The sequence below is a fragment of the Triturus cristatus genome, chromosome 12 (assembly GCF_964204655.1).
Source record: "Triturus cristatus chromosome 12, aTriCri1.1, whole genome shotgun sequence".
NCBI classification, from domain to species: domain Eukaryota; kingdom Metazoa; phylum Chordata; class Amphibia; order Caudata; family Salamandridae; genus Triturus; species Triturus cristatus.
This window is the reverse complement of record NC_140595.1, coordinates 27,456,242-27,475,079: the sequence shown is the minus strand read 5'-3', so window position 1 is coordinate 27,475,079 and position 18,838 is coordinate 27,456,242. Positions and strand designations below refer to the sequence as shown.

General features: G+C 48.0%; 1 protein-coding gene across 30 annotated transcripts in view; it reads right to left on the bottom strand.

Annotated features, from left to right (window-relative positions):
* Positions 1–18,838, bottom strand: part of LOC146772278 (uncharacterized) — a 219,400-nt gene that overhangs the window by 79,120 nt on the left and 121,442 nt on the right. For 12 of the 30 annotated variants that reach the window (XM_085636720.1, XM_085636724.1, XM_085636721.1 and 9 more), the window contains 4 exons: positions 15,240–15,437; positions 12,818–13,015; positions 1,880–2,077; positions 1,363–1,560 (listed from right to left, as the gene is read on the bottom strand). In XM_085636720.1, the coding sequence (XP_085492846.1) occupies positions 1,363–1,560; positions 1,880–2,077; positions 12,818–13,015; positions 15,240–15,437 (792 nt within the window). The remainder of the gene's footprint in view (positions 1–1,362; positions 1,561–1,879; positions 2,078–12,817; positions 13,016–15,239; positions 15,438–18,838) is intronic. The other 18 variants (XM_085636722.1, XM_085636729.1, XM_085636725.1 and 15 more) reach the window with 4 other exon arrangements.

Here is an 18,838-nt window from a genome sequence, read left to right as displayed (position 1 = left end):
TATGGGAGCTGGGGGAGGTGTAGTGTCCAGCTTCCGCTTTTTATATGGGATGGCAGTCACATGTCCCGTTTTAGGATTGATGTAGATCCGCTTTTGAGTAGGATCTGGTCGAAAAAGATCATCTGGCTCCGAAGGTGGTGTCTGTGACGTCCGCTTCGGGTCTTTATGAGCTTGTTTCGGCGGGGACGCAGTTTTCGGCTCCGATGATTTTTTCGGGTCCGATGGATTTTTCGGTGCCGACTGATTTTTCGGTGCCGACTGATTTTTCGGTGCCGACTGATTTTTCGGTGCCGACTGAGGTTTCGGTGCCGATTGAGGTTTCGGTGCCGAATGAGTTTTCGGTGCCGATGGACTTTTAGGCATCGATGTTGAAGAACGTTTCGGTGCCGGTGGAGACTTCGGTGCCGAGGAACGTTTCTGTGCCGAAGGAGATTTCGGTCTTGGAGCCTGTTTCGGTGCCAACAATGAGTGTTTGGGTGCCGAGGGTGTTAAAGGCACAATTAGGTGAGGTTTGCTCGAGCCCGAGCCACCCGCAGGCTTAGATGTCTTCGGAGCCGGGCCCGAGGGCGGGGCTTCTGAAGAGGATTTCCGGTCGCGACTGGGCCCAACTGGCGGAGTCTTGACCACTGCTTTTTTGGATGGGGCAGGGGCAGGGGGGGTGGTACTCACACGCTGCCCTGGAGTGATGAGGTCATCGGAATCGTCGGCTTCGGACACGATCTCGAGATCTTCGGTGTCGTCTTCGGGAACATCTTGAGCAAAGATGTCCTCCGGTTCTGGAGCTGGTTTGGCCATAATATGGCGTCGAGCTCTTCGGTCCCGGAGGGTCTTCTTCGAACGGAAAGCGGAACAAGCTGGACAGGTGGACTCGTTGTGTTCCGGCGACAGGCAGAGGTTGCAAACCTCGTGGTGGTCACTGTGGGGGAACTTCGCTCCACACTGGGGGCATTTTTTGAAGGGTGTCCTGTCCATCAGCCGCTTCCGGAACCGGTCCGAGTTGATGTCGACGTCGATGGAATACAAATCAAAGAGTTAAATCGATTGCTGGAAGTTTTCTGCTGGAGCGGAAAAAAGTTCATCCGAACCCAATGGCGGAAAAAAACAATCTACCGATGGAGTGGATGCCCATGCGCACTGTTGTCCAGGGGAGGAGTCACCAACCTCGTGACCAAAGGCTTCTCCGAAGACAACAACAACCTGCAATCATCCGAGCCCAACACCAGATGGCGATCTTATCCTCAGTGTGTGATCTGCAGCTCATATGCCTCGAACATATATATATATATATATATCTATATCTATATATATATAGCATAGACTTTAACACTCTACTAACTTGGAATGCAAAATGTGTCTACTTGCCTGCTGTCTCCTCTTCAGCACACAAGCCCTCGGATGGAACAGGGGCAACATTCACTGGTCGACCACTTTTTTGACGTGGAGAAGGCTGTGCAGGAGATGAACTTGGAGCTGCCTCCTCGGAAGCCGTGCTCTCTGCTGCTTCGAGCTCAGTTTCTTCTACAGGTTGCACGGATACCACATCAGTCATAGGTTCAAGCCCTAGAACGTTGGAGGATCGAAATACAAGATGGTGAGTTTTATTATGTGTAAGAATAAAAATAGTGACACCAGCCATCAGAATAGTAAACATGCTGCATGCCAGTGGTTTCAGACCTGTAAACATGACCTTGCAGACTATCAACTCTATATTATCTGTATTTTCATTAATTTGTATTCATTTACAGTGTAGTTTAAGGCTATATCATGTGAATTTGTTTAGAAATTTACAACATGGATAAAAAAATACGTATGTGTGCGTTTGTTTGTAATGCATAGACTAACGTTCTACTACCTTGGAATAGAAAATGTGTCTACTTGCCTGTTGTGTCCTCTTCAGCACACAAGCTCTTTGCTGGAACAGGGGCAACAACCACTGGTCGACCACTTTTTCTTAGTGGAGAAGGCTGTGCAGGAGATGAACTTTGAGCTGCCTCCTTGGAAGCCGTGCTCTCTGCTGATTCAAGCTCAGTTTCTTCTACAGGTTGCAAGGATACCACGTCAGTCATAGGTTCAAGGACTAGAACATTGGAGAATTGAAACACAAGATGGTGAGTTTTAATATGTGTAAGAACAAAAATATTGACCCCAGCCATCAGAATAGTAAACATGCTGTGAGCCAGTGGTGTCACACAAGATTGTGAAAGCTTTCAACTTTACAGTATCTGTATTTCTAGTAATTTGTATTCATTTACAGTGTAGTTTAAGGGTTTATCGTGTGAATTTATTTAGAACATGGATAAAACAAGCATTTGCAATGCAATAGGTCTCGCTTTAATGAGAGTTTGAGCTACTGGCATTGTAAATGACAATGCCTTTTAGATGTGTTGTTTTTAAAACAGATAAATAAAAGGCATTGTCATTTACAATGACAATAGCTTAAACTCTCACAAATGTGAGACCTATTGCATTTCAAATGCGTGCTATAAAAATAAATAAAAAGCGTTTGGAGGGAGCGTGTCCTACCTACAACAGGACAACGCTATTTGAGAAAATATTGCTCGGAGGCTGAAATTAAAGCCTACTGAGCAACAACACGCATAACAGGGGGTGTCGCCATGGGAGGTTACAAAATGAGACAAGACAGTACTAAGGAGGGACTACTAACCAGTGTGACCAGGGGTCCTGGATTTGTCAGGACAGTCCGGTTTTTCACCAGCTGTCCCGGCAGATTTTAGAAGGAATATGCTACTTATCAGTATGCATCTGTTCTTGGCATGTAGAGCTGCAGAGCCACACACTAAGGATAAGATCGCCATCTGGTGCTGGGCTCGGATGATTGTAGGTTGTTGTTGTCTTCGGAAGAAGTCTTTGGTCACGAGATAGGTGACTCCTCCTCTGGACAACAGTGCGCATGGGCATCCACTCCATCCTCAGATTGTTTTTCGCCATGATGGGAAATGATGGAGTGTATAAGAAGTAAAGAGAAAGGATGTCCATGTGTAGTGTCTAATTAAGACAATGCTGGAACAGATACAGGTCCCGGGGAGGCGGGTGGGCGTGTGTGGCTCTGCAGCTCTACATGCCAAGAACAGATGCATACTGGTAAGTAGCATATTCCGTTCGAGGCATATGAGCTGCAGATCACACACTAAGGATAGACTATATAGCAGTGTCTCCCCTAGCGGTGGTCACCTGTATCCGTTGCAGCAGTTTGGAATAGAGTTTTTAGGACAGCTTGGCCTACTGAAGCTTGTTGGTTGGATTGCACATCAACACAGTAATGCTTAGTGAAGGTGTGTGTAGTAGACCATGTGGCTGCTTTGCAAATGTCTTCTAAGGGGATGTTCCCTAAGAATGCCATAGAAGCCCCTATATTACGCGTGGAGTGCGCCCTAGGGGGAACTGTAAGAGTACGTTTAGCTTTCTGGTAACATATTTGGATACATTTAACTATCCACCTGGCGATACCCGATTTGGAAATAAGGTTGCCTTTATGTGGTGGAGCGAAAGTAACGAACAGTTGCTTGGTTTTTCGAAAAGGTTTGGTTCTGTCGATGTAATAAAGCAAGGCTCTTTTAACGTCTAAGGTATGAAGTGCCCTCTCAGCTACTGAGTCTGGATTAGGGAAGAAGACTGGCAGTTCGACTGACTGGTTTAGATGGAAAGGGGAGATGACTTTAGGGAGAAATTTAGGATTTGTCCTAAGAAACACTTTGTTACGATGTAGTCGTAGGAAGGGTTCTTCAAGAGTTAAGGCTTGTATTTCACTTACTCTTCGCAGGGATGTAATTGCGACAAGGAAAGCCACTTTCCATGTTAGGAACTGCAGTTCGCATTTGTGCATTGGTTCAAATGGGGAACCCATGAGCCTTGTTAGAACAATATTAAGGTTCCACACTGGGGAAGGTGGTAACCTTGGAGGAATAATTCTTTTAAGACCCTCCATAAATGCTTTAATGGCGGGTACCTTAAAGAGGGACAGGTGTTGTCTATTTTGCAAGTAGGCAGCTAATGCCGCTAGGTGTAGACGTATAGAGGAATACGCTAAATTGCATCTTTGCAAGTGTAGTAAATGGCAAATGATGTTTTGGATGGAAGCATCCAGTGGTTGTATGTTATTGTAGGGCAGTAAATGGCAAATCTTTTCCATTTTGCAGCATAGCATGCCCTAGTAGTAGGTCTTCTGGCTTCTTTTATGATATTCATGCAGTCTGGAGGAAGGTTGAGGTACCCGAACTCTAAGACTTCAGGAGCCAGATTGCCAAGTTCAGTGTTTGAGGATCTGGGTGTCTGATTTCTCCATGGTTCTGGGTTAATAGATCCGGGGAGAGACGCAGTTTTTGATGTGGAACTAGAGATAGTTCCAGAAGTGTGGTGAACCAGGGTTGACATGCCCAAGTGGGAGCTACTAGGATGAGTGTTAGTGACTGTTGTTTCAGTTTGCGTACCACAAATGGAAGGAGTGGGAGAGGCGGAAAGGCGTACGCAAATCTGCCTGACCAGTTCATCCATATTGCATTGCCCTTTGACCGTGGGTGTGGGAACCTGGCGGCGAAGGTTGGGCATTTTGCGTTTTCTTGTGTGGCGAACAGGTCTATGTCTGGTTGTCCCCACTTTTGGAAGAATGGGAGTAGGACTTTGGGGTGTAATTCCCATTCGTGTATTTGCTGTGTGGCGACTAAGGAGGTCGGCCACCTGGTTCTGAACCCCTGGGAGGTGTTCTGCTAGCAGGTAGATGTTTTGGGGAATTGCCCATCTCCAGATTTGTTGTGCAAGTTGGGACAGTTGTAGAAATTGTGTCCCCCCCCCGCTTCTGTATGTAATACATTGTGGTCATATTGTCCGTGCGGATGAGGACAGTTCTGTTTTTTAGATGCACTTGGAAGGATTTCAGTGCTAGGAACACCGCCAGAAGTTCTAGGTGATTGATGTGGAGCTGTCTTTGTTGAGTGGTCCACCTGTCCTGAGTGGTGTGTTGAAGGAGGTGGGCTCCCCACCCTGTGAGAGATGCGTTGGTGGTCAGCACAATTTGTGGAAGAGGCTCTAAGAACGGCCGCCCTTTGGACAGGTTGATGGTGTTCCACCACTTCAGTGAACGAAGTGAGCGGCTGTCCACCAACACCAGATCGGTAAGTTGTCCGTGGGCCTGGTTCCACTGTTGTGCTAGACATTCCTGTAAGGGACGCATTTGAAGGCGTGCGTGGGGGTACTATGGAGATGCATGACGCCATCATGCCTAAGAGCTGCATGAACACTCTTGCTGGAAGAGTGTTGTGTTTGAAATTTTTTGATGAGATTTTGTATGTTGGCTATCCTGGCTGTGCTGGGATAAGCTATGGCCTTGGATGGATCTATGGTGGCTCCCAGGTATTGATGTACGTGGGAGGGCTGTAGTTGAGATTTTGGATAGTTGATGGTAAATCCCAAGTTGTGTAGGGTTTGAATAGTGCGGTGAGTGTGGAGAACGCATCTGTCTAGGGTATTGGCTTTGATGAACCAATCGTCCAGATAGGGGAAGACATGGATTTGTTGTCTCCTGAGATATGCTGCCACAACTGCTAAGCATTTGGTGAATACCCTGGGTGCGGTTGTTACTCCGAATGGGAGAACTGTAAACTGATAGTGCTGACCACGAATCGTAGATACTTCCTGTGAGCGGAATGCATAGGGATGTGAAAATATGCGTCCTTGAGGTCTAATGTGGCAAGGAAGTCGCCTTGTTGAAGTAATGGAAGGACCTGTTGTAGAGTGATCATGTGGAAATGATCCGATTGTATGTACTGGTTTAGTAGTCTGAGGTCTAGTATGGGTCTTAAGGTCTTGTCCTTTTTGGGAATGAGGAAGTATAGAGAATATACTCCTGTGCCCTGATGTTGTAGTGGAACAGGTTCTATTGCGTGTTTTTGAAGCAAAGACTGAATTTCTTGTTTGAGGAGCGTGAGGTGGTGAGACGTCATGGGACGGTGCTTGGGTGGTATGTTTGGGGGGGTGTTTATGAGTTCGAGGCAGTAGCCAGACTGGATAATTTGTCTTACCCACCTGTCTGTTGTGATGGAATTCCAGACAGGTAGGAACTGTTGAAGTCTTCCCCCGACCGGAGTGGAATGGTCTGGGGGGAGTGGTGGCAAGTCACTGTTTAGTGGCTGGAGAGGTGCGGGTGTTGTTGTTGCCCCGTCCTCGGCCTTTCGTATTGTTTCCCCTGTAACCTCCTCTAAAATATCCTCTGTTAGGGGATGTTTGACCTGATGTTTTGTAGGTGGAAGAGGTGTCTGCTCCCACATTTTTGGAAGCTCCTCTATAAAAGGAGCGACGAAAGGAGCCTCTGGGTTGAGTAGACTGCAATGCTCCCATTGATTTGGCAGTCTCATTATCTTTCTTCATTTTTTCTAAGGCAGTGTCTACTGCGGGTCCGAATAGTTGCTCCTGATTAAAGGGTTGAGCAAGAATGGTGGTTTGTACTTCCGGCTTAAAGCCGGAAATGCGTAGCCATGCGTGGCGTCTAAGCAATACGCTTGTGTTGACTGCCCTAGAGGCGGTGTCCGCTGCGTCTAATGCACATTTGATGGAGGCATTTGATATTAGTTTACCCTCTTGGATGAGGTCATTGGCCTGTGATTTGTATTGATCAGGCAGGTGTTGCAAAAGGTCCTCTAGTTGATCATAATGAGCCCTATCATAGCGAGCCAATAGGGCTTGTGTATTGGCAATACGCCAGTGGTTAGCAGCTTGTGCGGCAACCCTTTTGCTGGAAGCCTCCAAGAGTTTAGACTCTTTGTCTGGGGGCGGCGTGTCTCCGGTTGTTTGGGAGTTCGCCCGTTTTCTGGCATTTAGCACGACTAGTGAGTCTAAGGGGAGTTGCACTTTGATGTACGCAGGATCTTGTAGCGCCGGTCTGTATTTTTTTTCGATCCGGGGGGTTGAGAACCCTGGCCCTAACAGGGTCTTTAAAAACCTCAGTGGCGTGCTTTATCACTCCCTTAATCATGGCTAGAATGTGAACTGTCTTTTGCGACTGCTCAAAGGTGTCGAGGAGAAAATCTTCCTCCGGTGTGTCGGTGTGCATGGTGACGCCATGAAACAGTGCCACTCTGTTTATAAGCTGTCCAAACCCTAAATGGTCATCAAGAGGGGAGGGTTTTGAGGGGTATGGAGTGGGATCAGGCATATCAGGCATAGGGTAAGCCCAGTCATCTACTGGTGCTGTGTCCGGGAGTGTAAAGGGATCAGTAGGATCATTAAAGAAATCTGGGTCTCCCCCTCCCCCTAAATCATCATCATCCTGTGGAGGTGGTGTGTGAGAAGGAGATGGTAGAGGTGAAGGCGGTGGGAGTGGGGGGGATGGGATAGGAGGTAATGTAGGAGAGGAAGGACGTATGGGTAAAGTGGCACAGTCCTTCTTCTTTGGTGGAGCTGGAGGAGGTGTTGTGTCAAGCTTCCTTTTCTTGTACGGCACTGCTGTGACATGTCCGGTTTTAGGATTTATGTAAATCCGTTTTTGCTGTGGATCTGGCCGAAAAAGTTCCTCAGTGTCCGAAGGCGGCTTTGGCGCTGACTTTTTTGGTTCCGATCTTGATTTTGTGAGATCGGCAGGTTCTTTGTGGACTTTTTTCGGCACCGAGGATGTTTTTGGTGCCGAAGAAATTTTCGGTTCCGGTGGATTTTTCGGTGCCGACGGACCTTTCGGTGCCGACGAGCCTTTTGGTGCCGGTGGAGACCTCGGCGCCGAAGAACGTTTCGGTGCCAGTGGAGACGTCGGTGCCGAGTGACGTTTCGGAGCCGATGGAGATTTCGGTCTTGGAGCCTGCTTCGGTGCCGAAGGTATTATAGGAACAATAATATGAGGTTTGCTCGAGCCCGAGCCACCTGCAGGCTTACTTGTCTTCGGAGCCGGGCCCGGGGCGGGGCTTCTGAAGATGATTTTGGATCGCGACTGGGCCCAGCTGGCAGAGTCTTGACCGATGTCATTTTTGGTGGGGTTGGGGTACGGGAGCTGGTACTCACAGGCTGCCCCGGATCAGAATCGTCGGCCTCGGACACGATCTGGAGGTCTTCGGAGTCGTCGTCAGGGACATCCTGTGCAAAGATGTCTTCTGGTTCCGGAACCGGTTTGGCCATGATATGGCGTCGAGCTCTTCAGTCCCGGATAGTTTCCGGAACCAGAAGACAGAACGGAATACGGCGCAGGCTGGACAGCTGTATTCGTTGTGGTCTGGTGAGAGGCACAAATTACAGACCTCGTGGTGATCACTATAAGGAAACTTTGCTCCACATTGGGGGCATTTTTTAAAGGGTGTCCTTTTCATCAGCCGCGTCCGGATCCGGTCCGATGGGATCTCGACGTCGAGTTTTACATTTTTGAGAGTTGTTGTGATTGCTAGAAGTTTTCTGCTGGAGCGGAAAAAAGTTCATCTGAACCCAATGGCGGAAAAAAACAATCTGAGGATGGAGTGAATGCCCATGCGCACTGTTGTCCAGAGGAGGAGTCACCTATCTCGTGACCTAAGACTTCTTCCGAAGACAACAACAACCTGCAATCATCCGAGCCCAACACCAGATGGCGATCTTATCCTTAGTGTGTGATCTGCAGCTCATATGCCTCGAACATTTAGCTCATGTCACAGTTTTTAGAGAGGGTCGACTGAAAACGGCGGGAGGTTTTTTTTTATGTTTTACAAAGCAGGGATAGTTAGTAGTTGTTTCAAGAAAGCAATTTAATTAACAGGTAAACTACTGGGTTTAAAAATTTCATTTTATGTATGTTCTTACTGCCTGTTCTGTAATTCTCTGCTGAGGAGCGCTGTCATTCTGTGCACGCGCTTAAAGTAAAATCGTAGTCCTTCTATTTTTGTGACATGTCCCGGTTTTTGGCTTTAAAATTCTGGTAACCCTACTACTAAGCCTTTTGACCAATGAACAGCCACAGTTTACAGTGGACAATGACACAAGCCAATAAAAAATGCGGGTGGAGAGTGGGCGGAGCTTTAAGTCCCTTTCTCAAAACAGTATGCCTTGCAGAGCAGCGAATGCGCTGCCCAGGCTCGAACGAAAAATAACCACTTTAAATCAAATCTGATATCTATGTGCACTGCCGTTGCATGCGAATAAGCAAAGCTTCGTGGTTTGGACTTTGGAGGGAACTATAGTGTAGACCAGGACCTATGACAGCTTTGCATACTGCTGCTTGATGCTTAATTTGTTTATTCCTCAGTATCTATGCATTTATTGCTATTTTCTTGTTTGGGATTGTTTGTCAGTGCTAAACGAATCAATCGGTGGGACTTAAAGCCCAGCGCTGCCTAAGAAGACTCCCTCTTCCCAAAAACCACAAATGACAGAGGCTACCAAGGTTGACCGGTGTCCTGGGTAGACTGTAAATCCCTGAGGAATGTCGGCGTATAAAACCTTCACACAGTGATCCAGAAACCTGCTGTCTACAGGGGTCTCCATCTCATTGGGTCAACAGCGTGTGACATCGGCTCTTCACTGGGTGACCGTGTGAAGGAGCCAGTATTGTGTGACACACGGTGGTGCCGTGTGAGTTGCCAAATCTGCACACAGTTCTTATACCAGGACCACTCCTACAAAACTAAATGTAGGTCACCAATCTCTGGAACAGCAGCAGACGAAGAACAGCAAGCATTATTATTGTTCTCACACAAACTTATCCTGACAGTGAAAACCACATTCTGCTAGGACATATTTTAAAATACCTATATTATGTTTCTGAATTTAGTTTTGGTCTTACTGTACAGATTTAGTCTATGTTCTTTCCTTTACTATGTGAGGCCTAACCAGCTGCAATGCATACATAAATATGTATGAGAATGTATTCATATATGGCCCAGCTTGCTTCTTCACATCCTGCCTCATGATTACACCGTGGTAGAGACAGTTTAAAAAACAACTATAATTAAATCATTTGTCTGTATATATCAGGCAGTTCTAAATTTCTCTATATATATAGTTTGCAGTCTGAAAAGACTATACTGTTCTCTTTCGTTTTTTTACTGCTTTTTTGATGTTTTTGTATATTATCAGCAGGGTGCAGGGAAGAGGGAGGGTTACCGGTGTGAACAGGTAAATTTGATGCAAATGAAACATCAAATTCGCGGCAGGCAGACCATGGAATAACGTTCGGTAAGGATGCAGTCTGCACATCGGTCGAAAATGGGGCTTCTTCAGGGCCATTCGGGATCTTATAAACTGTCTTCAGAACACGGTGGGAGGAAAGCGAGTATCGGAGAGGGAAGGGGATCAGCAAAAGCCATGTTACCCTGTCCGACTCCGACAAGACCGTACCTTACATCCTACCACCTGCAGCCTCCATCTGTGACTCCTGTAAGAACAGCCCAAGAGTCCTCGCACTCAGTGGTACACTGTGATGTGGGAACCAGAAGAGACAAGGGGGGTTTGCACCCCCTGGATGTTGGGAAGAGTGGATAAAGTGGACGAAGGATCGCGCATATAATTATAGTTTACATTTATTTCTGTGGGCGTTAAACATATGCACTCCAGCCCATGTGTGTGTAGCGCACGTGGATGCCCGATCCAGCTCAGGAGCCAGACGGACTGGCCTCCCTGATGTGTGTGTGTGCCTGTGGTGCTTGCAGCCATCCCATCCTGGGTAACACGCATAGGAAAATTCACACAGCCAAGGGGTTGCAGACAAGAGCTCAGACAACTAGTGGCAAGCCACTATTCAGGGGTCTGTTAGGTGCAAGGTAGAGCACTTTTTCACTACGTTAAAAATCAAGCAAACACTCAGCATATGATTTGATTATTAAGGATTTATTTTGCCTTTAGATATTGGTTCCAATGTACAGACATCAGTGCCCAGCAGAGTGACGAGGTAGAGTCACATCCAGTGCCTCGGTTTTCTTTCTTGACCCGTTCCCCCTAGCCCGCTTCGGCTATCCATCTCACATATCAGTGTGTGCATTTCTTAATGCGTACAAATATACGTGCCAGGGCTCTCTTCAGGAGACCATTGCAGCTTGCACCACACATTGCCCCCTGCCAGCGTTGCCAATGACAGTAACACAACTACTAACCATCACACTCCTGCAAGTGTGAATATTCGAACTTTTTCAGACCACCCAAGCTAATAATTATTTGCCGGTGCCGAGCACCAAATTAAGCACTTACTGTGTGTGGTCGGCAGCGGTTGTAGAGCGAGATGCAGGAGTCTCTTGCTCTGATTGGATCCAGAGTACACAGTGAGCGCTTTCTGACAGCGAAAACAGCATGTGGGCTTCAGTGAGCACTGCTCAGTAACACATGTACTTGAAAACTACAGCTCTGCATCATTCTATTTCCATCTCACTACTTAATTGGAAAGCCTGCAATGTCCATGTTTCTGCATGTTTAGAGGGATTTCAGGGCGGGGGAGTGTGGTCTGTCTCCGTCACTTCCAGGATGGTGGTGTTTCTTCCGTCCATATTGGGTATAGACCATGCTCTGGGTGGTCACTTCTCGTGGTCATGTGACTTCTGGCCTTGGCCACCAACAGGGATTATCGCTGGGGCCCAAACTCGCCAAACAGTCCATGAGCCCTGCATGGGTCAGAGCGCACCAGGTCTTAGTGGGACTAAAAAGTTTCTTTCTAGAGATCTGTCAAGATGGCCTGGTAAGGGTGGGCACCTGGATACCCACAGCCTGTGTGGTCAAAGCGCAACTGGCAGGAGCGGGCCTGCGGAAGGGGCACATGGTAGACAAGCTGGAGAGAGTCGCCCGTTAGGCTGCTGCCGGACCCTTCCTCACCCTGAATACTCTGCCCTCCTTGAGGGGTACCAGCCTCCCCATGTCCAGTCCACCGGGGACACAACTGCAACCTGATGTCCTAGACAATGTCTGATTGGCACCAATTCTCTGAGCCATCCAAATTCATCAGTCATGTTTACAGCGCTTTGGCCTTTCTACCACTCTGGCACTGTCCTGCTGCACTTCAGGCCACCATGGCTGCCAAGACCCCCGCCATGAAAGACCCCCCCCAGTCTCCCTGCCTGGTGGGGCTGGTTTGAACGTTTCTGCCAGGGCTGACTTTGGTTTGCAGTCCGGCCCTGGTACCACATGCCAATGGGCGCGATTAGAGGCTTTGTGAAGTTGCGCTATGAAGGAGAATGAAGCACCAAGAGTTGCCACGTTTGCATATATTACAGAGACATTTACCACATTTGGGCCTGCTGAGTGGACGGTCATGAAAACACGGAAGGCAGCTCTTCCTGGCAGCAACAGCTGATCGGCGCTGGAAGCTCCAGGTTGTTAGGCGACGCCTTGCGTTCACAGGAACTTAGCACAGCTCCTCTTGGACGAGCCCCTCGTTGCCGGGTGACACTCTGCTCTTGCGCCAATCCCAACACGGCTCTGCTCTAAAGTTGGCAGACTGTGGCCGGCGTCACAGTGCTCTCGCGGCTCCTTGGCCGGCAGCGGTGATTACGGGCACACGGCGCTTTCAGGCTCCCGGGCCGACTGCGACAATGACACACAGCGCTCCCCTCTGGTCATGTCACGGGAACAAAGATGGCGTCGGCCTGTCCACATGGGCCATCCTAAAAGTGGACAAGGCAGTAACCCAAAAGCCCGGTTTTCAATCACGCGCCAAATGAAAACAAGGGTGTGGCTTCAAGTTACTTCGGAATCTGTATCGATTTCAAAAGGCCCTCCCATGGCGAGAGCAACGCATGCGCACTGCTAACGCCAGGCGAGACCTAAAAATACGTGTGTGTGTGTGTGTGTGTGTGTGCGTGCGCCTGCATAAGTAAAAATAAGGCGTAGACTAACATTCTACTATCTTAGAAAAGAAAACGTGTCTACTTGCCTGGTGACTCCTCTTCAGCACACAAGCTTTTGGCTGGAACAGGAGTAACCACTAATGGTCGATCATTTGTTCGGCATGGAGAAGGCAGTGCAGAAGATGCACTTCGAGCTGCCTCCTCGGAAGCTGTGCTCTCTGCTGCTTCAAGCTCATTTTCTTCCAGAGGTTGCAACGATATCACATCAGTCATAGGTTCAAGGCCTAAAAATTGAAGAATTGAAACACAGGATGGTGAGTTTTACTATCTGTAAGAACAACACTATTAACCCCAGCCATCTGAATAGTAAACATCCTGTGTGTCAGTGGTGTCACACATGTAAACATGATCTTGAAGTATTGCAACTCAACAGTATCTGTATTTTTATTCAGGTTTAGTGTAGTTCAAGCTATATTGTGTGAATATGTTTAGAACATGGAAAAAAAAAATACATATATGTAGGAAACGAGGTATTTGTTGCAGTGGTCTCCTCCCTTTTTGCCCTCTTTTTAGCTAATAGATGCCAATTGTTGACTCTGACAGTGCACTGAGGCCTGCTAGCCAGTACGCCTTTCCCAAAACAAGGTGATGTCTAATTGTGGCACAACTGGCTATGGTATTTAGCACCCCTGTAAATCCCTAGTAAATGGTACCACAGATACCTAGCGCATGAGGGCTAAAGAGGGTCCCAAAAGGCTGCAGCATATCTTATACCACCTTAAGGCACCCACAATAAATTTCCACGCAGACTGGCATTGGAGGCGGAGTGAAATAGTGCAAACTAGGAGTAAAAAAAAAAACCAACATGACACACTCTTGCGTGCCATGTCAAAGTCCCTGAAGCTAAATATGTAAATCACCCCTATTTTGGGCCTTTGAGCCCTAAGGCAGGGTGCATTATGTTTTATGTGAGGACATATCTGCATGAGCAGATAGGCCCCAGTAATGTCTAGTTCTACTACTAGACATTACAAGTGAGCAGGGAAGCCATCTTAAGGTATGTACTGGGCACTGGTCAAAACGAGTTCCCCAGCTACATAATGGTTTCGCGGAAACCTATGGTGTTTGGTATCAAATATCTTGTATTAATAAACCAACAGTGATTCCAGTGATGGATTTATTAATACATGCACCCAGAGCCCCCTGAAACCTAACAGCCCTCTAGTGTACTGGCTGACTGGTCCACTCCAGCCTGCCACCACAAACAAGTTTCTGACCACCAGGGGTGAAAGTCTACGCTCTCGGGAGGTCAGGAACAATGCCTACTCTGGAGGGAGTTGTTTCACACCTCCTCCGGGAAGGCTGGTAAATTAGCATTCCAAGGTAGGGAGCTTCAAAGAGCCCACTGCCCTTGGTATGCAAATCTGGCTTTTCTCAAAGGTGAAGGGATGTCAACTTCCCTGACCAGGGCCCATTTGGTGCTGAGACAGTCGGGAAAATCAGCAGTCAAAGAGACCTGTCCACCCTCATGCTAGCTCCACCCCTAAGATGGGCTACCTGATGTGGATACGTAATGTATAAGTCTGCCATCTTGGTGATAACAGAATTAGGAACTCTGGGCCAGGGTTATGCTCACTTCCCACAGAAGGGTTCATATCGGGGGTATAGTGACCCCAGTAGTAGGTAGCCATTGGCTACTACCCTACACCCCAAAGCCCCTAAATCTAGTATTTAGGTGAGCCCCAGGCACCAGGAAAACAGATTCCTGCCGCCTTGGCCTGAGGAATGAGGACCAAACGTTAACCCACATCCCTGAGCATTGGGAGACCTGAGCCCCCTTGTTGGTTCAGCCTGGCTGGTCTCCTAATCCCATGCAGCCTCTTTGCTATCAGACTGTTCCCTAATTAAAGTGAATGGGACACCCTATGCCTTAACACACCTCTACATCCAGATGCCCCAGAGTCTTCTGGGATGACTTGGACCATACTTAAGTCCAGGGGACTAGTCTTGTAAGTCGCTGTGAAGTGCCTAAATGAAGTACATGTTTCCCCCCCCCAAGGATAACATTGGGCAATCTGCGCTGAAAAGCACCTCTGCACCCGGCCGACCCAGTGCCCTCTAAATTGACCTGTTAGTGCTGCCTTGGACCTTGCCCCATATGTACCTTACGTCTTGGAGATTGGTCCCGAAGTCGCTGTGAAGTACCTGTATGCAGTGTATGTCTTTCCCCAGAGGATAACATTACCATTTCAGAAATTGCACTGTGTTCTTTTTTTAAAACTGTAAAAATTCACAACTTGAAAAGTACTTACTCGATACCGATGATCTTGGCATTTAAATCCATATAAAAGTAGGTGTTATTTTTTTTAAATAAATTGTGGTCGGATTTCTTTATTCTGTGGGACATAAATGCTTAGCACTACTCTCTCTTATGCCTAACTGCATATTGTACGGGTAAGGCATAGACTAACATTCTACTAACTCAGAATGGAAAATGTATCTACTTGCCTTTTGTTTCCTCTTCAGCACACAAGTCCTTGGATGGAACAGGAGCAACAATCACTGGTCGAGCACTTTTTTCACATGGAGAAGGCTGTGCAGGAGATGAACTTTGAGGAGCATCCTCGGAAGCCGTGCTCTCTGCTGCTTCGAGCTCAGTTTCTTCTACAGGTTGCACGGATACATCATCATTTATAGGTTCAAGGTCTAAACATTGGAGAATTGACACACAGCATATTGAGTTTTACTATCTTTTTTTATACTGTTCCCTAATGGGTACAGGGTGTACAGAGTCCACAGTCCCCCAGAGGCTGATAGAGGTCAAAGTTAGGTATGACCTTACTCTCAAAAGTGGTAGCTTGGTCGAGCAGTAAGGCAGTACCTGAGGACAGTGTAAAGCATTTATTGTACACACTCAGTCAGCAAATGGTTTCACACACTCAATAACTGAACTCTAGGCCAATGGTTTATATATATAAAATATATGCTTGTTTTATTTTTAGAACCACAAAGGGAATAAAAATATACTTTTCTCAGAATGAGAGATTGAATATAAATACTTTTGCAATAAGCAATGGATATTTGTAAACAGTCACAGTTGGTTGCAATAAACAATCCTATTCCCTAAACATAACAATGCATTGAGCTCAATGGTAAATTCAGGTTATCTTGTAATAAATTACTTTTCAGATTACTTTTGAAATTCCAGGTCTGGCTCCTAGATCCAGCTCTGGGTCAGTACTCAGAATCAAGTGATGAAAGTCGACTTAATAACTGTAATGATTTTTAAATAATATTTAGCTATTTCAAAAGTTAGCACTTAGAAAATATTTCAAAGAAAACATTCAATGGATCTCTATGGCAAGAAATTCAAATTGCAGGTAGAGTACTTTATCGTTACTTTAGTAATCCAGGACTGGGTACCTTATCAGAAACAGGTAAGTAATTTCATTTGCAGAAATGGTACGATTTTAAAAGAATATTTCAATTTTGCAAAAATAGACACTTAGAAGAAATTTCACAGAAAAGCAGACAATGGTTTCCTATGGAAGAAAAATGAGTTAGAGGTAAGTACAGTTGTGGACACTTTTCAGAGTCAGGGCTGGGCACCAAGATCCAGCACTGGGAGCTCACCTAAGAGCAGGTGAGTAAATTCGTTTTTGTCACTTGGCTGATTTTTAGTGAATATTTGCAGTTTTGAAAAGTTCACACTTAGAAGATTTTTCAAGAAAAAGCCAGTCAATGTTACCCTATGAGGAAAATGAAGTTAGCGGTTTAAGGGTAAGTACCCGACTGGCAGAGTTGAAATTCCGGGCATAGACTCAGGGGTCCCCCAGTGTCAGGTAGGTACAGTTGGTTCACCCTCAGCGGTTTCAGGACGGCCGGGTGCAGAGAGAGTTAGGCCCAATGTTATCCTATGAGGGATAGGGGGGCCTTGGTTGGTGGCTGCTGTCTGGCAAGCCACGCGGCTGTGGGAGCTGGGCTCCTGGTCACTTACTCAGGGCAAGTGGGGAAGTAGGTTAGTGTAGAGAGTGCACTGCCAGGGCCACTCGGGCGGCTGGGTGCAAGGTGCTTTTGAGCCTTCGGGCGCTCAATGGAAGTCAATGGGAATGTTCCGGTTTGGAAAAAGGCTGCAAGCTCGGGGACGAGGATGCTTCAGATGCCACCACCACTTCGAGAGGTAAGTTGGGTAGTTGTAGGTTAGGTGGGTACCCCGGGATTGGGCACAGGGGGCCGCAGGGCGCCGGGTGCAGGGGTGCCTTTTGATGTCGGGAATCTTACCCTCTTGTTGATCGCGGTTGGGGAGGCACTCTGTTCTGAGGCTGCAGGCTTCTTCCGGAATGTCGAGGGGGGTCCTTGGGTGCCGGACTCGGGGTCACAGTCGCCGTGGGGTCGTCCTCAGGGTCTTTGTTCACTCCGGCACTGGCCAGGCTTGGCTGGTGCAGAGTGTGCTGGGTTCGCGGTTCCGGGCTGCTGCCAGGGGTTAGAGATAGGTTTCTGAGTAGAGCCTCTACTCATGGGAGTCCCAGGGGCTTTAGAGTTCAAAGGTAGCCAGGTCCTCCGGGGTTTTTGAGGTTGCTGGCCACAAGAGATGCCGCGCTGGAGCAGGAGCAGGTTCGAGGGTCGACAGGCCGGTAGGGCTGGGGCCAAAGCAGTTGGTGTCTTCCTCTTTTTAGCAGCTGCAGGGCAGGTCTTTGTTCTCCTTGCTCTCCTTGTAGTTTCGAATCTGGGATCTGGGGAAGGAAGGTTCAGGGGGCCCCTAAATACTAGATTTAGGGGCGTTACAGGTAGGTGAAGGCCAGGGACCAATGGGTCCTTGTCCTGGGGTGGTTACACCCCCTATCCTGCCTCTCTCCTGTGGGAGGGGGGCAGTAGCCTAATCCTGATAGGGTAGGGCCTCCCATCTTCAAGATGGCGAGAGCCCGGAGATGTGCTTCACCTCGCCTCCCCCACATGAGGGGTGGGGTGGGCAGGCTGGCACATCCCCTGTCCTTGTATGGGGTTTCCGGCCAAGCTTCCTGCCAGAGTGGGGGGTTGCAGTGGCCTGGGGAAACTCCAACTGGCGGCATGCCTTTGAAGCTTCCCTTTGCTCATCCTGGGGGAGGAGATTTCTCACCTCACCCAGGATGTGCATTGTTGCAGGCCCGGGAGAGCAGGGGCTCTCCCACCCAGGGGTCCAGCAACGTGTCTGCTGTGTGGCAGCCTGGGCAGCCTCAGAGCAGACGTGGATTGTAGGTTAGCTGTAAGGGGGCATCTCTAAGATGCCCTCTGGGGTGCTTAGTACATTAAATCCCACACTGGCATCAGTGTGGGTTTAATGTGCTGAAAAGTTTGATACCAAACTTCCCAGTCTTCAGTGTTGCCATTATGGTGCTGTGGAGCTCGGGTTTGACGAGCTCTCAGCACCATGTACTTGTAAAAGGCAGCACTGTACTTACAGTGCCCAGGAATGGACCTGGGTACTGTAGGGGCACAGTGTGAGAAAGTGCCATCTTTCTTGCATGGTATGCCCCCACTTTTTGCTAAATTGCTGAATGTACTTCGATTGAGTGTACCCTGGGTTCCTGCCAATCAGGTGCCCAGGGCCTATGTTCCTTCCTTAAACCACACAAAACTCCAAATTGGCAAACCCTAGCCACATGTCAGCCCCTAGTAAATGGTACCCTAGGTACCCAGGGCCTTGTGACCAGGGAAGGCCTCTAAGGGCTGCAGCACTCATTGTGCCACCCTCAGAGGCCCTGTACCCTTACACACACACTGCCCTTGCAGGCTGAGTGTCTGGGTGCAGGACAAAACAAAGAGTCGACATGGCACACATCACTGTGTACCATGCCCATCACCTACACTGCCAAGGCATATGTCAGCCACCCCTCTAGCTGGGTGCATTACGCCTATGGTGTGGGCACAGGAGCAGGAGCCCTGTGCCCCTACAGTACCCGGGTCCATTCCTGGGCACTGTAAGTGCAGTGCTGTCATTTAAGAGTATATGGTGCTGAGAGCTTGTCAAACACGAGCTCCACAGCACCATATTGGCAACACTGAAGCCTGGGAAGTTTGGTATCAAACTTCTCAGCACATTGAACCCACACTGATGCCAGTGTAGGATT